Consider the following 18,070-nt stretch of genomic DNA (forward strand, 5'->3'; position numbering starts at 1 on the left):
CCAGGGTTCAAAGATTTGTTTCACGCCTTGTGTTGAGTCCAGAGCGCGCTGTCAAGAAACTGGGGCACCCTGCCCTTCAGGTGGGAGCACTTCAGAGGTGGGAGAGGACAATTCCAGCGCACGCAGGGCTCTTTGGATCCTTCACAACAAAACTCGTCATTCAAATGTGCCTTTATTAGTAGTTATTAATATTTTTAGAGAATCACTCCATCCTTTTCACCTTACTCATCTGTCCTAATTCTGCTCCTTCTGCCTCCAAGCACAGCGCTGGTCCTTCCCCCCCCCTCTTTGCCGCTTTGCGCAGATCAGAAGGAAAGTAAAGTTTGTATTTGTTCTTCAGTGGGTATGAGGGCACCCACTGGAAGAGGGACTCTTTGGAAGGCTGGGTGATAAGCTGTGTGGCGCCGGCATGGGTGAGCCAGTCACAGGGCGATCAGCCGAAGCAGTGCAGGCTCAACCCACCACCTCCTGGCCGCATCAGGCCCCACCATGCTGAGGCCTTCAGCCATGTGCGCTAGGGGCAGCAGAGGAGGCCCCACAAAGCACCCTGCTGCAGCTGGCCCTTTGGGGAGGAGGCATCAACAACAGGTCAAGGTGCTGAGGAGCACAGAGCTCCCGGTGCCTCGCTGAGCAAGCTGAAGTCCACTCAGACGTGGGTGGTGACTCACGGCACCTCTCAGACTAGCTGCGTTATTGCGTCCACCTGATTTATGGGTTATGGAGGAAGCTTCAATGGCCCTCTGCCACTACCATCAGATCAAGATGGTTTCTCCTCCCCTAAGCTTACTGTGCGCCCTACAACTAGAGGTAACAGGCAGTCACAACCACGTGGTGGGGAAGTCCTTGAGGACATTCGTTTTACTATGCACGCAGGCTATGCAGCTCTTATCAAGAGTGTGACAGGCAGATCAGCACAGGAGGGATTTTAAGGAAATATTTAAAGAATGTTGCATTTGTAGCTGTGCAGTTTTGTATGGTAAATCTCCACCAAACATAAGGGCGCATACAAGAGAAAATATTAAATTGCTTTGTGGGAACAAGGAAAATGTACTGGTGTGCAAGACATGCTCTGCCAGTGATACCAGCTAAGAAAGACTGGAGAAGAGTGATGGCAGCCGCTCCTTCTGCAGGCAGGGAGAAGAAGGAAAAAAGACCACTGAGGTGCTGCCTCCAGTTCAGGAATTGAGACAGCCCCTAATTCAGGGTCATGCAAACAGAAGCTAAATTAACATGAGTTGCTGAAAGACTCACAGTCTGTCTGTCCTTTCTTACCCTAGCCCTTCTGTTGTTTTGTTTTGTTTTATTTTTTTTTTTATTTTATTTCTTTCTGATGAGGAAATCTTATTATTATGGTTCTAACCTCCATTACAGTGTCTTTGTGCCCCAGCACTCCAGGGGGAATGCAAATGCAGAATAGCTTTGCAAGTGCTGCCGAAGCCATTTGATGTCTGCACCACTAGCTAAATTATTTGCTAACAAACTTTGAGACTTTTTGCCCTTCCAAGGGAACCGTTCCACATGTGGTTTTTGGCTTCCTCTGCAGTGGCCCAGCAATATTATTTTATCCCAGCAAAGAGCATATTATTGTTTAATATCACTGCTATATTCCAGTATTTTTCCCAGGATGATAAATGTTGGCACAGAAAAGAAGCAACTTTTTCAAACAATAAGTAATAAATTGTGGAAGGCTGAGGTAAATATTTTTCCATGTCCCCAAACAACTCTGAGTACATTCTTGAGGAGTGTATTGACAGCAAAATGTTTGAGAACAAGAAAATTTGTTGGATCAGGTTGTGGTTGTTGTCCAGCCCATAAAATATCAAGAAAATTCCTAGCTCTTTCAACCATCTGTTCCACTGTGTACTTGTAGGTACAGCTTTAAGGAAAGCAATTAAAAAATCTACTACAGCAAATATGAATATGGATGAGTTAATGTGAGAAGATAAAGTGCAATGCTACAAGGCTTTAGAAAGAAAAATAAAAAATAAAAGTGTCAGATAGATCCAAATGCAGGGGGAGGTGTCTTGTCAATGAGTTATTCCAGCACCTGGATTCACTGTGCCAGGGAGATTCATGGTGCTTTGAGTACCTATTCCTAGCTGGTGGCATGCATCCAGACCAAGCAAGGTCAAGAGAAGCCACACATGGACTGCTGAGCACTAAGCACGTGCAATGAGCCTCTTGTGAACAAGACACAGATCACAAATGTCAGAAATTAACCTCTAAAATGTCACCTCCAGATTACATTTGAAAACCACTCCCTGCTGCTGGTCAATGTGCAAAGAGAAAAGGATGACCAGAAACAAAATATTATTATCCAGTGTGACCTCTACTTACAGGTAGTGCCCCCGCAACCATCCTTACAAGCTTTGCCTCCAACACATATAACTGTACCCCTGGGATCTTTGACCCCACCTTCACAGATTCTGCTCTCAGGCTGGCACACTCACCCAGCAGGAGTGCTCCCTTAACCCACCAGGCGTTTTATCAAAGCCACAGGGAAATGGACTACTAATTGTGAGCAAGGCTGTAAGTAGCTGGCCCCAGCTGCATGAACCTCTGTATATTTAGAGGTTACTTGGTTGTAATTTTTGCACCGACTTCAAAGGATTTTTACAGTGTTTAGATGTTGAATATAGACTTATTCAACATCCTTCTGGGCCAATATTTGCCTGTTTAAATGGAAACTACTAATCCTCTTGCACTGTAAGGGGAAGACATACTCAGTGGACATACTCTGTACCTGAGACATAAATAATAAATGCAATTTAATCTGAAATTTGAGCAGACTTTCCATTAAGTAACAGATCACTGTTGGATGGTCATGGTTTTTTATATCTGGCGGAGGGCTGTATCTCAGATATGTAGACATCATGTAGAGATGGGATATTTTGTAAGAACATTAATAATGATGTTCCTACATTGCTCATGCTGTGGAAATGCTTCCTATTCATCTCATTATCTTCTGGTCCCACAATGGCAGCATGATGAGTGCAGAGAAATGAGTGAGAAGCCTTCTATGTCTTTGTGTGTTGGGTATAAAATGGTTGCAAACCAGACGAATGCTTAAATACATTATCTCTTTGACATTTTGCACTACCCTTCTGGAAAGACCCCATATATTTAATATCAAAAGGGCAGAGACCACTTACCATGGGAGAAAAAGAGAATGACTGCTTTGTCCTACTATCTGTATCCCAGGGAGCAGATCACAGCAGACCAAGATGGTTTCCCTTACACCTTGAAAGGGGCTGATGAGAACCACAGAAGCACCTAGATAGAAGTCGGATTCGTTCATACATATCAGTCCCACAGAGCTGCTCTATATCTCTCTTCCCAGTCTCCTCCTCCAGGGTTAAAAAGATGGCACAGCAGAGTGTGCCAGAGAGAGGTTGTTCTGAGTTATTGCTGTGTGTCTTTCAGTGGTCATTGCTGTCTTCATAACCCTCACTTCAGTATAAATCACTTCTGTTTTCACATTTTCTCCTGGGCCAGTTCTGCATCCCAAGGACTATTCCCATGTGTAGCTGTTGAATTTGGGCCCCCGGCTCTTCTCTAATGACCTTTCACAACATTGGAAAAGGCTTCAGCACTTACTGAAAGCATCAAAGGCCCTATTCTCATCTTTCATGGAATCTAATAAGAATGGTGGGGCTGTGTATTCACAAAGCTGGCACTGATTCTCTGTATGTCCTTGGGCAAGTCCTTTAAAAACTGCAGGAGAATGGGAATATGTGGGAGAATGGGAATAACAACAATGGCTTGCCAACCATGAAGGTTACAACACAGAATCATGTGAAAGACTTGCTGAAGCCCCAGACAGTTGGTAACGGGCAAAATACCTTGCAGGTAAGCAAGAGGTACACACATTGCTGGAGAGGAGAGCAATGTGCCCAGAGGTAGCATAGATGTCACCCCAGCCTGTAGCCCCAAAATACAAATGATGGCAAGACTGCAAGCATGAACATCCCAAGCTTCAGTGATCTAATTTACATCAGTTGACAACCTCTTGTACAGACTAACCTCTGGTATAGTCCCGTTTCCCTGTGCTGCTAACAGAACTATAAATATTGAATTCAAAATATAAGATACTAATAAGCATCTTAAATAAAAGAAGATTGTGATAGATTGGCAGGCTGCCATGCTCATCTCCACTTTATACAGTACTTCCTTCTTGTCTTGGACTGCTAGATGACATCCTTGCGATGGAATTAATTGGCCTCTTTTTTGCCCCATGCTATTTCTGGTTTAATTATCCTGCAGTTTGGCCAGCAGTGGATGATGTTCTTCCTGTTGCCACTCTTTTACTCTTAACGTTCTCTGTTGGTGTGTTTTCTAAGTTCAGTCTCATTTTCCTTTTATAAGTTCCGGACCAATATTTGTGACTTTTTCCATGGAAAGGACCATTTAGAGCCCAATGCAACGTGAACTTTAATCAGAATCCATTGACTTCAACAGCTGGGAGATCAGGTTTTCACACCTGCCACATGCCCCAGCAGTTGTAGGACAAAAATATGCATTTAAAAATTAAGTTGCACGTGTGAGGAAGAAGAGATGACAAGACTGATTGGAAGAAATGAAGTTGAGTTTCTGTTTTCTCAGGTAACTACAGCCTGACCTCTTGCTACTGAAATATTTCCTCTGGCTTCGTATCTTTTCCTTTGCGGGTGTGTATCAGATATTAGATATACACAGTGAAGTACGTTCCTCTGTAATTACTTAATTACCAAAGTGCAAAAAAGTATGAAGGAGGTGAAGCGCATTTTAGAATTAGACAATGGTCTTTTTGGTTAACTTTTATGCTTTTTTTCCCCATATGTTGACTGACTTCCTCCATGATGGCATTTTAAAGTGTTAAAAACCATCAATCTCTCAGAGTTCACTCCATAAACTTGTGACGCCTGGTATCTGACTTTTCCTGTCCCATGACACAGTGCCTAGTTTACAAGTCCAGCCAATGCTTCTTATATGGACTGTCAGATCTGGTTAAGTCTGTGTCAGGGAGCCAAATATTAGTAAAGCCGGGGAACATTCTCCTAGATCAAGAGAATATTCCTGTGCTACGAGCCAGGCACTGCAGCCACGCTTGAGCCCAGCCATGGACACATACTGCACTCGGCAGTGGTATTTATAGAATTGTTAACAGTTGAAGAGATGTGAGGCACAGCCCTATAATATTATTTCCTTTGCCTTCAAAAAGCACTTCTCTGAAGTGCCCAGAGACATCCTGTCTTAGGGGTTATTCCCAGTTAAGATAAACCAAGTGAAAATGTGCAACTACTGTCAAAAGAAAAATAATGTTAGTGCTTACAAAAGCTCCCCTTCAGATACAAGCACTGCACCGCTATGCATAACCTCTGTGTTTGATTTTTCCGTCATATTTTCTCACACTGGAGATGGTCCCAAAGCAAACCTCTGAACACAAGCACAGAACATGATTAAGAATCAAAGCCTAGAACAGCAGAACATATGTTTGGCTGCTTCTTGTATCTTTATAGAGGTCCAGCCAAGTGTCTGAGTGCAAACACCCTTGAATATTTGTATGTTTTGCACAGTAGGCCAAAATATTCATTCTTAATTCTATTAACCTCTTGCTGACTAAAACTTTGATGCAAATCTAGTAATTGTCATCGATTGTCTGGGGGGAGAAAAGCCCTGTTTGATCCATATTCAAGGCTAGCTCAGCCTCGTGTTCCTTCCCAGCTATCCTGACTGCTCCTTCAAATCAAGAGAACACTACTCTGCACAACTCAACCCCTAAGGTGGGCTGAGTCCCTTAGACAAAACTCTGGGGATGAAGCACAGTAGGGTTTGGACCCACCATACTTACTTCAAGGGGCCCAGATGTGGTGGTTTCTGTTGGATGCCAATGTCCCATGGCTAGGACTAGAGTAAAATTTTCTTTCAATAAGCAGTTTTACCTCTAGCAGTAAGAAATTGGATAGCATAGGAGAAAATTACCTTAGCAAGGAGAAAAGATCTTCAGCATGACGAAAGACATATGAACGTATCTCCCAAACATAGAATGTACCCATACTCCTTCTGGGAGAAAAGTCAAATTTACCAGCAAATTCCACAGCCAGAGGTCTGACATCATTCAGGCACCACCAACAACCTGGACTTTGCCTCTGTCCTTCTTATGTCCATGGGGGACTCTTCAAATTCAGCTGAAGGTTTCTGTGCTCCCAGTCTTTCAGCTTCCTTTGACACCACTCACTAGTCTGTTGACATCCCATGCATGTCAAGACAAAGTGTCAAACAAGTGATTTTTTTTGCAATAAAAAAATTAATCAAGCTTTTGCGCAGGATGAGATATTCACTGTCTTTTCCTCCTTGAAGATGTTTCTGATGAACTCACTAAGTGAATTAATGAGGATCACACGTATATGGCACTCTTACACCATTCATGCAAGACTAGGAACTACCCAAACTATTACAAATTGTCTGCAATCTGTCCTAGCTAGTACTCCATGGATATGATACAGGAGATAGCTTACCATATTCTTCTTGCACACTCAAAATCGCAATGAAAAGATGAAACAAAAAATCTTGTTTAAAAGTTACTCCAGAAAATTTCAGCATGGAACATGGTAATCATGCTCATTAATCAGATCACAAATAAAATCAGCTCCCTTCTAAAGTGAGAACAGAAGAAAAATTAGGACAACATACATCTGTGAAAAAAGTTAGACTTTTTTTTTTATTCCAGGAGAACTCAACTAAAAGCTCCCTCGATTCAGGCACCTGGGTTTCGTTTCATAATAGCTTCTGTCCATTGTTCCTTATTATCAGAGCTGACTATGTTCAAGCTAAGGCAGATCTTGTTCCTAAATTTATGTCTCTGTGTGTGACCGCTACAATATGTGTTTTGTATGCTTTTTCCTGAAAGCCTAATATAGTGATACCTGTGACACGGCTTGGACTCCCCCTTTCATGTATATTACCAACTCGAACTGCAACCTGCTGGTAGATTTTTCTTAAACTCTAAAATGAGGGTCTAACCTTCTCTTCTTTTTCTTTTTCTTCTCTGTTACCTATAATCTTGATTTGACTCACACAAAAGTGACACAGTGGGAAATCCACTCAAGAAGACTTTGACAACTAACAATGGAAACCTACCTACACGAAAGTTGACTGGTGGCGTTTATAGTGAAAAAATGTATTCAAGTTTAAAGATGTCATCTGTGTTAACTGATCCGTGTTGGTTTTGTGTGTTTTTGTCAAAAGAAATGTGCTGCGGAGTCACCTCTGCTAGAGTAAAGAAAACTAGCCAGAACAACATCACCACTAAAAAAAGAAAGGTATAGTCAGAAGAAAAAACATCTCCCCAAAATATTTAAGTTTTGGATAAATATGATTTTTAGGTTAGATTTAGACCAAATCCAAAAGACTTACAGGAAACAAGGAAACCTGAGCACTTTTAAATGCAACTAACATGCATAATTATTTATACTCATACTTCTTTTGCCTTCTCTGACATAAAAAAATATTGTTATTGCATGCAGTACATAAGATGTACTAAGTGTATCTTACAGATTAAAATAAAATAAGATCACTGTAGCTTTTCTTATAGTATCTACTGATTGTTTTGGCTTCAGTTTTAGAGTCGAAGGTGAGACAGTTTACACTGACTCCTTTTCCTCTGGAATGAAAGGAATCCAGTGCTTGCTGCAAACCAGCCTTCCTCCTCAGATGGGATGCCCAAGGGAGCAGCCCTGCTGCTGCTTGTCCATGCTGGAGGATGAAAAATTGGATATCAGACAGCAATCTGCATTTGCAGCCCAGAAAGTAAATTGTATCCTAGACCTGAGTGATATCCGGTCTGAGTGTTAATTTGTATTGATTTAAAAATTTAAAGAGGATAGGGAAAAGATAAAGATATAATCTCCTAAAGGAAAAGAATTTCATGTGAAGCCACTTTGTTCAGTGGTTTTTCTCTAATCCAAATTCTTTGTCACTTCTCACAAAGGGAAGGAGAAGTTTATGAAAGCAAGCCACTTGGCTGCTTGAGCAAAATTCATGCAGTGAACAGGGAAATAAGACGCATCGTTGGTGCAACGAGGAGAACCCCAGAGGGAAGCTAATACATTGGAATGGGTGACTGAAGAGGGAATTTCACCTCCTGCCGCTGTGAAAACACTGTATTTGATGTGCAGGCTCTGAGCATGCTTATTGTGGTAAGAGCTGTGCAAGTCAGCACGCCACATGACTGCGTCTTTTTTACAGCCATTTTAGAGCCAGGTAAACTGAGGGCCTTTGATGCACATTGCAGACTGACAGGAGTGTAATTTGGGCATCTTGCTTCATGTTTGCTTGTTTCAGCCATTGCCAAGCATTTTCTGGTACGCTGCTTTGGGCACAATATATCCTGCCCACACAGACCCTCTGCCTCAGCCCACACAAGGGCTACGGCCTGGCCACAGCTCCTGTGTCACCTGCCTGATGTCTCCTGCAGCCTTGCTGCCAGAGAAGCCTCAGCATCCAGGAGATGAAAGCCACCTAAATTCTGCAACTAGAAAACCCCCAAAGTTCTGCACTTAAACAAAACAAAACAAAAAAAAACACCTTTTAATTCTTCATTTGATAGGATCTGTTCCAGTACAGATGGGGGTTCTTGTGTCTCAGTCTGTCATTGGGCAGCCAGGGTAATTGACCCCGTGATACCTGCCCAGAGGAAGAGACGATGTTTGAAATTCCTGCTAGAAACAATTATGTACTTGACCTTAAAGAATGGGTCTTTCTGCTTTTATTTTTTTAGCAGGGCATAAAAAAAAAATAAAACAGAAAGGCTCCCGACTCTTTGAAGGTCCTGTTTGTGCTGAAGCAGGCTGTGAATTGGTAATTGGCCTCCAGAGCCCAGGGGATGGAGGCTGAGGCCGCATGAAGCACGTGGCACTGCTGTCGTGCTCCCCCACTTCCCCTGCCCCGTCTGCGGGGCCTCAGCTCCGTCCTGCTCTCAGCATCCTCCTGTCCTTGCCAGGCCTCCCTCAGCACCAGCCCAGCTGGGCTCCCATCACTCTGCTCTGTCACAAGGGCTGGAGAAGAGGGCACACAGCAAAATGGTTCCTGTAGAGATGTCGGTCTGCAGGGAAAGCACTCACAGCGTAGCCTTCCCATGAACACGGCTTCTTTCACAACGGTGGAGTAGGCGCCTGCCACCATGAATAGCCCCAAACAGTTGCAAAAGAGCAAATCCGCAAACATGAAGCTGTCTGCTAGTCAGCACCATTAACAGCTTCCTGTTAAACTGGTAGCTGAAATGATGCAAAGTCTCCCTGTGCTTAACTTGCTGCAGGACACGGGCAGGGGGTGCGGACAAGAGGCCCTGCTTTCCCTGCCCCACAGGGTCGGAGCTGACCACACGACGACAGCTGCCCAAGCCAGGCCCGAAAACAGCGCAGCCTCTGGGCACTGCTGCCGGGAGCTCGCTGCCCGGTGGGTAGGGTGGCCTAGGGTGCAGGGCCAGAGGAGGAGGAGGAGGCTGTAGGAAGCCTCAGAAAATGGGATGACATCCACGCTGGAAGTAATTTCCCTGCAGGACACGCTTGTCACCTTTCGCGTGTCGCTCTGGAGGGCGTTGCCTTTCACCCAGGCGGGGCGGCTCTCCTGAAGTGGAGGAGGAGGAGGAGGAGGCCCGACGGCTGCCAAGGGCAGCCTGAAGCTGCTGGCTGAGAACCTGCTCAGGTTTTCTGGCTGGGATGCTGCTGCCGCTGCCCTGGCTCGGAGGCAGGCAGCGGGGCGATCCCTACACGCTGACACCCTGGGCAGGTGGGAAGTTTCCCTTCTCCTCTACGGCAACATCACTGCAGCAGAAGCATGTGTGGCCCAGCCATTACACTCATCCCTTCTGCTCTCGTAACCACATGGCGTAGAAGCAGACCTCCATTAGATCTTCAGCAAGACCACGAGCATTTCACGGGCGGGAGACAAGACACAGGCTGGTCCTGGCAGCCTCCCCACGGCCTCTGTGGAAGGGAAAGCTCCCTGTGAGCCTGGCAGTGGTGCACAGCAGCACCCGGCCGTGCTCCTTCTCCTGCCTCTCCCTGGGGGCACAACTGTGGCCCTGCATGGAGGGTGAGATTCAGCCCTGCTGCTCCCGAGGAGCTCAAACCATTAGAAGAAGAATTAAGCCTCACCAATGTCTGTGCTTTAAAATCAAAACAAGAATAACAAAAAGACCAGTCAGGTTAATTACACCAGAGCAGGGAGGAATCTCTAAGATGTAAATACATTGCCATGAACATTAAAAGCAAACTCCTCTCTAAAGTGTTTTTCTTTCACAAGCAAGCAAGAAAACGCACTGGATAAAACAAACTTTGCTTATTTTAGTTTCGACTCAATTACCTGTTAATGGAAAAAATCTGGCACCACTAATAATGAGGCAGGAATGAGATCACTGTTCTGGAGGCCTGGCTTGTCAGGGAAGCTTGCAACAAGAAGTGCATTTATCTGCCTTTCTATAACCCTTTTCAAGCACTCTGTCAGGGAGCCCAAACTGAACAGCCAGTTTAGGAGGAACTTGGAACCCGCTCCAGGCCCCCTAGGCCCTCTGGGAAAAGGAAAATTATTGTTGGCAAGTCTGCCTGGCTCCAGAAGTTGATCCAGTGCCCCCCACTTGCCCATGCAGCAGCAGACAGAGCTAAGAATTTTGTTATAATTAAATAACAGAGTGCTGATTGGTTGCTGGAGGTGGTCTTGAAACTGGTGTTTAAGGCAGTGGAGAACAACGGTTACTATTCATAGAAAAAGCAGAGTCTTAAAATCCATCTGTTTCATTCCAAATTTAGGCCAAAAAAATGCTCACTCACTGTCTTTAAAAATACCACCTGCTTAGCTATTTTGTATAATGTGCCATTATATAAGTTTGAAGGAGGAGCAGGCAGGGAGGCAGCGGGGGCTGGGAGAGGGGAACAGATTAAAAAGATATAGTTAGATCCAAAAATACCCCAGCAGCATATTCAAAAGAGAACACAAAATAAAGGACCAGAGGAGACGTTTTCTGAGGAAGATTAAAACTGGAGTGTTTACTAATGCCTGGGAACCAGCTACTACAAATGGGCTTGTTTGCAAATAAGAAAACAATCTTTTTTCTCTTTTTCTTCCTAAATTTTTTATTTTTTTTTAAAGGAAAAAAAAGAAAAGCCATTTTGCTACATGGACACAAGTCCATCATCACCATGTTACAGGGCCACAGAAACACCCCGAGCCCTTCCCACCCTGCAGACTTCCCTGGTGACATCGCAGCCTGCCCGGCCGGAGCCCCCGGCAGCAAGGACCTCCTGAATGGCACCGTGTTTCTCGGGGAACATGTGCAAGCAATGAGTGTGAAGCAAGGCTACGAGGAGCTGGTAACATCATTGCTTCTATTTTTCCAGAGTGGCTTTGCTCTGTGAGCAGTAACATTAGCAAGGCCTGGTGTCCTGCAGATGTGCGTCCTATCTCCCCATCGTCCTTCCCCTCCCCTCACTTTCCCACTACAATCTTACATAATATTGCATCTTCCAGCTGCGGTATTTCCAGTTTTCCCTATACCCTTAACTCTCTCCCATGTCCCTTGTTCCCTCCAGCACCCCAGCACTCTCCATGTCTCCTAATCTTCTTGGCCTGCCAGCTGGGCAGGAGAGCGCAGATGCTGGTCCAGAAGTAGACGTGTGATAATTAGCCATCTGGACGCTGCCAGAGAGAATGGATAACAGCTGAGCTCTCCCTGCCTGTTCTTCAGCAGCGGATCTGGAAAGCCTCTCTTCTCAGTGCCGGCAGAGATTTCCCTGGAACTCGCAGGGACTTTATCATCTCCCAGAGTTTGACTGCTTCTGTCAGATCTGGTTCAAAATGCCAGAGGATTCAAGAGTTACCAGGCGAGGGTCAAACAGATGGACGGACAGCATGACTTCATGATCTCCACCACCTTAGAGGTCCAGGCTAGCACCTCCCACACATTAAATGCAATTCCAACCTCAGAAAAAGAGCAACTCCTCAAACATGGGTGCAAGTCGTTAGTCAATATTTTAAATTGATCCCTGGAGAAAATCAGTCCAGCGGCTGGCAGACTCCTGCCTCCGCGAGTCATAAAATGGGCTGGTGACATTGTTGACAATGATGGGCCGCTGGGATGCATTCAGTTGTAGCTGGTCAGCCTTAAAAGTCTCAAGGTGATTTCCAAGAACATCTAAAAATGAATGCCAAAATACCTGTTCACCCTGTTCATTATCCAGCAATTCCTACAGTCGCTGTGCACGTATGCATATTCTTAGCTTCAAGGCTACAAGAGCTTTCTCCTTCCTACCACAGACCACGGAAGCTCTCAGCATTTGACCTGTCCTGAATCTGCTCTTCAGCTGCAGCATGTCTCCCAACGCAGCATCCAAAGTCTTTATGCAGACTCTTAGGTGGTAAAGCATCCCTACGTGTATGCAGGACACAGCTGTCTGGTGCTGTCACGCGCATTCATTTTTGTTGTTATTGCTTGCTTTCGTGACTGTTGCAATGGCCCACGCAACTATTTTACTGTGTATTCTCTTTACATCTTTTTACAGCCTAATGAAATGAATAGGTCTCTATAGATTGTTCTTTTTTCCGCTTTCCTTTCCTTTCCTTTTTTTTTTTTTTTTTTCCTTTTAAGCAAAGCTTAAAACCATGTGGCACTGGTTTATTGAGTCAGCAATTGCTCAAACTTTTTAAAATTCCATACACTAAGTGAAAAATGAGATTTACAAAGCTAATGGAAAATAAATGTCTCCCGAACATGAAATACATTGACTTGCTTCCTTGCCTTATCCCATAAAAACAGATGGAAGCAATAGCTCCAGTGAATTACCTACTGTATGCAGGGCCCCATGCTGTCACGTGGCAGCTCGTGCAAGGACCGAGCATGCCAGCCTGCCACCGTGCTGCTCTGGAGGCTGCTGGGGGCAGGGGGGCGATGGGGCCACGTCTCTGCAGCCAGCCGTGGCCCCACTCTGCCCCTGGAGCCTTGACCCAGCTCAGGAGCTCTGAGCAGGGGAATTTGGAGGCAATTCTGGAGGCATACGGCCCTCGAGGGACGCAGCCAACGCACAACCTGCTGGAAACCCAACCGGTTGCTTTCCCAAGAGCGTGCACTTGTTTTCCACACACAAGGGCTCCCAGCGTGAGTTACCCACCGACCCATGAGCTGTGCTCGGTGCGTCTTTCGACCAAGTTCCTCTCGCTGCACGTGCAGACGGAAAACCGATTTGTCCAGGAACGATGTTTTTGGCTTCTGCTTTCCAAAGGCTAGCTAATAAAGCAGCGAGTGAAGAACACCCCGTTTTGCTGAACACATGAATCATACCTTGATGGTGTCTCCTTTGAATCATGGTATTCAAAGATCTCCCCAGAGTGCTATGTTTTACATTAGAAGAGAGCAGTTATCCCCAGCAGAGACGCAGCACATGTGTCTGGCTGATGGATGGCCATGTTCTAGGGAGAGTCAAAACGTTTAGGAGACGAAAAAAAATACTCCCCAGAAACCTTAAGTAGTGGGAGAGTAATTTGAGCATCGTGTTCAATTTCCTGGCTACCAACAACAGCAAGATTTAGCATCGTCCTCATTTCCGAGTGTACGAGGGCTTTACAGCGACATCCTTTTCCTCATGGCAACCCCGTTGCCCCTGCACCGCGTGTGAGCCCTGAGCAGCTGGAGGGAGGGGGCCTGGGACCTCCTGCAGGTTTATATACATGTTTCTGTCTTTGAAGACCAGTCCTTAAAAATAATAATTAAAAAATCGGTCGGAATTTAAAGTACTGCATATCCTGTTTAAACATGAAGCACTTCCCCTGGTACATCCCTGCCCCTCCTGCTACCTGTAACCACTTTGCGGCCAGTTTTGGTTTCACCGATGGAGGCAAGGCATCGGCATCCAAGTGGCTCCCCTCTTCTCTGCCTCGGGAAGAACCGACCAGCTTCCCTCTGCCCATCCGAAGCACCCAGCCCCCGCAACCGCTCTGGGGACAGGGGGTGAAGGGTCTCAGCACTGGGGCATGTCCTGAAACGGCCCCGCTCCTGGGTCCTTGCAGAAAATTGCTTCACTGCTCTGATTTGCCCGTATTGTGCAGTGCCTCCGTTTGCCCGTACGAGGAGGGATACTTACCCTTCCCGCAGAGCTCATCAAGACCGACCGAAGAAAAGCAACACTACAAGAGCAACACTCGAGCGCGGCGGCACAGCGTGCCTGCTGGCAGACTTTTGCATTCAGTTGCCCTCGAGTGCCATTGTAGAAATTACTGCGGCTGAGATTTTCCATGACTGGGGGCCATGGTGACATCCACTTGTGAGAGATTCCTGGAAATCACGAAGCCCAAGTCCCTACTCAAAAAAAAAAAAAAAAGACAACAAAAACAACCAAGCAAACCAACCGTTTTATAACATGCTCAGAGGCATGTGTGTTCACTCTCATTGTGCAGCATCTGTGGGCACTACCGCGTTTGGGGGATGCTGGATGGTTTGGGGGTTGCTGGCTGCTCAGTGCTGAGAGCAAGCTGTGCTGCAAGGGCTCATTGCGTAAGAAAAAATAAATGCAGAAACGGGCTCAGATCTGTCCAGGAGACAAACCCTCAAACCCCGAGGCCAGCACAAGGACTCTGACTAGTCAGGGCTACCTAAGCTTTCCTGACTGACCTTTGCAGTGCACCAGCCCCGCTGTGGGATCACCAGGCTTTCTTTAAAATACAAGTTCTCATCAGCCCAGGTCCCGTCCCCTAGTCGGGGTCACGGCGGGAGGACATCGCTTTAGCTCACACGCTCTTTGCCTTTTGCCAAACCGCATGCGATTTGCTTGAAATAAAAGGCGTTTTCAACTGCTGCTGCTCATGCGAAAGCTTGCTGAGCGGGGAGAGGGCTCGTGCAACGTGAATTTACGGGCGCTCGGCTGCAGCGAGGCAGCAGCAGGACAAGCCGAGCGAGGCAGAGCATTTTGTGCAAGCGGAGCTGAGCTGCCAGGGAGTCACCGCAGCTTTCGCAGCAGCTTTTCAAGGGAATTTTCCACTCGGGCTGTCAATTGTTTTGGCCCGAATAAAATGCAGTCAACGCATAAATGAGTTGACAAGTCGTTCTCTGCACATACTAAGTTGCTTTTATTAATCCAGAACTGCATGCTACAGATACTGTACAGCATGAACATTTATTCATTACAAAAAATGGCTTCCAAACCATTAAAAATGAAAATCGGAATAAGAGCATAAAACGGAACAGTAACATCACAACTGTTAGGAAACATTCAAAGTATTCACAAAAAATGTTATAGTTAGCATCTTAATAAACCAGAGAAAAATCTGAGACAGTTTTACAATCGCTTCATGTCAACTACAATGGCACTGAATGAACAGATGAACAATTTTTCAGCTTTATACAGCGTTTTTTGCAACATCAACATGCCTAGTTTTTTTTTTTTGTTTTAAGTTTGCTACCTACCTGTATGTAGTAAGTGTACATAAAAGTGGCAGTCTGATTTTCCTTTTATGAATAATCTAATATACAGAATTTGGCCCTTAAGGGTTTATACCTCTTCATTTTAAATGCTTTCCGGACAATCTGCTACCAAACACATCTGTTATAGGTGACATTAAAACTACATACATACCTACCTATGTAACATCACAGCAAAACATGATGAACAAAAAAATTACAGCATTAAAAAAAATAATAAAGTTGTCGGGAGAAAGTTAAAAGTCACTGAGAATTTTGGCACATAAAAATTTTGCACACAGCCTACAGTCCTAATGGCGCAGGGGATCCAGCTGCAGTTCTGAACGGGAGACACTTGGACCTTGCTATTTTTCAAACAGCGTTGCTAAAAATTCCCTTGCTAAATTTTCAAGTCTTTTCACGTGTAATGGCTTTTAAAGCAATTTTTTCTTTACACTATTGATCCTTGAAAAATGCATCTGCGAATGTCCATTTGGTGGCAACTGTGTTTCATACAGAAAAAAAAAAAATCACGAAAGGAAATCAAAAAAACAAAAATCCCGGAAAAAATATATATATACACATTTATATATAAACTTAAAAACCTTGTACAAATGAGTTGTTATATATAAGATGCTTACACTAAGGGAAAAAAACTTTATACAATGTTTTGAGGAAAAAAAAGAGGAAAAAAACATTTAAAAAGGGACAACATACAGATACAACAAGCAATTTCTAAAGCAATAAATACTACTGGTCCAATAGCGTTGTGATACTTTTAATTGTTGAGTAGCGTTCCCTCCCCCAAAAAGAACAACACCATGGAACAAGGTATATTAACACATTTTTTTTTTAACCCTTTGTTTCTGTACATTTAAACAATAACAAGTAACATCACAATAAAGGTTGTTTCACACGAGGAAGAAAAAAAAAAAGAAGTAGTAGCGGCACTGCATTCACTGTGCCCTTAAAGGTTTAAAAACCAGATGTAAAATGATTGGTTCGCAAGCTCGTATTTAATACAAATAATAAAGAACCAATGCCTCCGGCAAGGGCTGCTTCAAAATTGCTTCTTTTTTTTTTTTTTTTTTTTAATTTTTAAAATCAGTCTTTAAAACTAAGCTATTGGAACTACATAACAATTATGTATATATATATATTTTTTAAACGCTACAAAGACTTTAAACAGCTGTTGATAAAAATTTTGGCAGAATCATGAGGCTTTTCTCATCTACATATTTAAAAAGGAGAAATTGAAATAAGAATGGGTCAAATATTGACCAATGAACTCGATAAAACATCAACTAATGTAGCCACGTGGCACGAACTGGAAACGAAACCGAGAAACGACGACGAACGGCGGAGACGACGACGAGGAGGAGGAGAAGGAAAGCAAGAAAAAAAAAAAAGGAAAAAAATGGAGAAAAAAAACAAAAGGGAAAAAAAAAACAAAAACAAAAACCAATTCCCAACAGAATCCAACCCCCCCGAAGGAAACCGAAAGGGCGACAGAGGCTAAAGCTATTCTAAGGACTTGGTTACGAGGGAGAGCGGCTGGGGCTGCGGCCCCGGCAGCGAGCTGTGGGGGTGCAGGGAGGAGGTGGAGGGCTGCGCGAGGGGGGCGGCCGGCGGGAGGGCGGCCGGCGCGTGGTCCAGGGCCCCGTTGGGGCAGCTGGCGGCAGGCAGGGCGCCGGGCTTGCTCGCAGCGCTCTCGGCGAGGACGAGCGAGGATGGCGGCGGCATCATGACCAGGTGCGCCAGCGGGTCAGGCTTCAAGGAGAGCGAGAGGGGTTGCGTTTGTTCAGTCTGTGGTTTCGAGTCTCTGGAGGGGGAGGCGAGCATGGCGGGGGAGGACGGAGGAGAGTCTAGTAAGCTTCCATCTGAAGAGGGTGGGCTGACGCAGCTGCCTTCACCTTGTATGTAGCGAACGCACTTTTTTTTTCTCCTAGAAACAGGGAGAGAGCGCTCTGTGAGTGAAGGGCAGGGATGCAGACAGAGACAGTTAGCTACAGCAAAGAGCCACCAGGCAGCTCCCGGGGCTCTGAGCGCCCGCGCCCCGGCCCTACGCGCCGTCCTGGGGGGCTGCCGGGGCGTCCTCGGCCCCCCGTCCGCTCGGGGACCCCCCTGGGCTAACCACCTGGCGAGGGATCGCCCAGTGCCTCTTCGTCCCCCTCCTCTGCAGGCCGCCTCCTTTCCCTATTTATTTCCTTTCAGGCTAATAAAAGCTGGTACGGGGTTTCTGAGCCCACTGTGCTGATCTATAGACTCTACTTTCCTCCCGAAAAAAAAAAATATTTATGTATATATCCTTAGAAAATAAGAACTCTGGGTGTGTTGATCGTCCCCCAGCGCTGTCCACCTCAGCGGGGCTATCTCTACACCTGCGTCACCTGGCGTCTCTCACGGTGCTCTGCCCCGCGAGGCAAGGCCGGCTGCAAACTACTGCTCATTGCTTTCTCCTCTGTTAGGAACCACACCAAATCCAGAAACGTCAGAGTCAGACAGGAGGAGTATATAATAGAGAGAACGAGAGAGGGGAAATAAAAACAAAACGAACGAACGAAACAAACAGAAGAGGGAAGAAAAAAAAAAAAACAAAACAAAACAGAAAAAGAACAGGATAAATAGAGTATGATCCAAAATAAC

General features: G+C 45.3%; 1 protein-coding gene across 32 annotated transcripts in view; it reads right to left on the bottom strand.

Moving 5' to 3' along the window:
* Positions 1-15,069: 15,069 nt before the first annotated feature.
* Positions 15,070-18,070, bottom strand: part of TCF7L2 (transcription factor 7 like 2) — a 177,483-nt gene continuing 174,482 nt past the window's right edge. For 18 of the 32 annotated variants that reach the window (XM_067000947.1, XM_067000935.1, XM_067000949.1 and 15 more), the window contains one exon: positions 15,070-17,369. In XM_067000947.1, the coding sequence (XP_066857048.1) occupies positions 16,946-17,369 (424 nt within the window). In that variant the 3' untranslated portion in view covers positions 15,070-16,945. The remainder of the gene's footprint in view (positions 17,370-18,070) is intronic. The other 14 variants (XM_067000965.1, XM_067000964.1, XM_067000959.1 and 11 more) reach the window with 4 other exon arrangements.

Source organism: Anser cygnoides, chromosome 7, assembly GCF_040182565.1.
Source record: "Anser cygnoides isolate HZ-2024a breed goose chromosome 7, Taihu_goose_T2T_genome, whole genome shotgun sequence".
Lineage (NCBI taxonomy): Eukaryota > Metazoa > Chordata > Aves > Anseriformes > Anatidae > Anser > Anser cygnoides.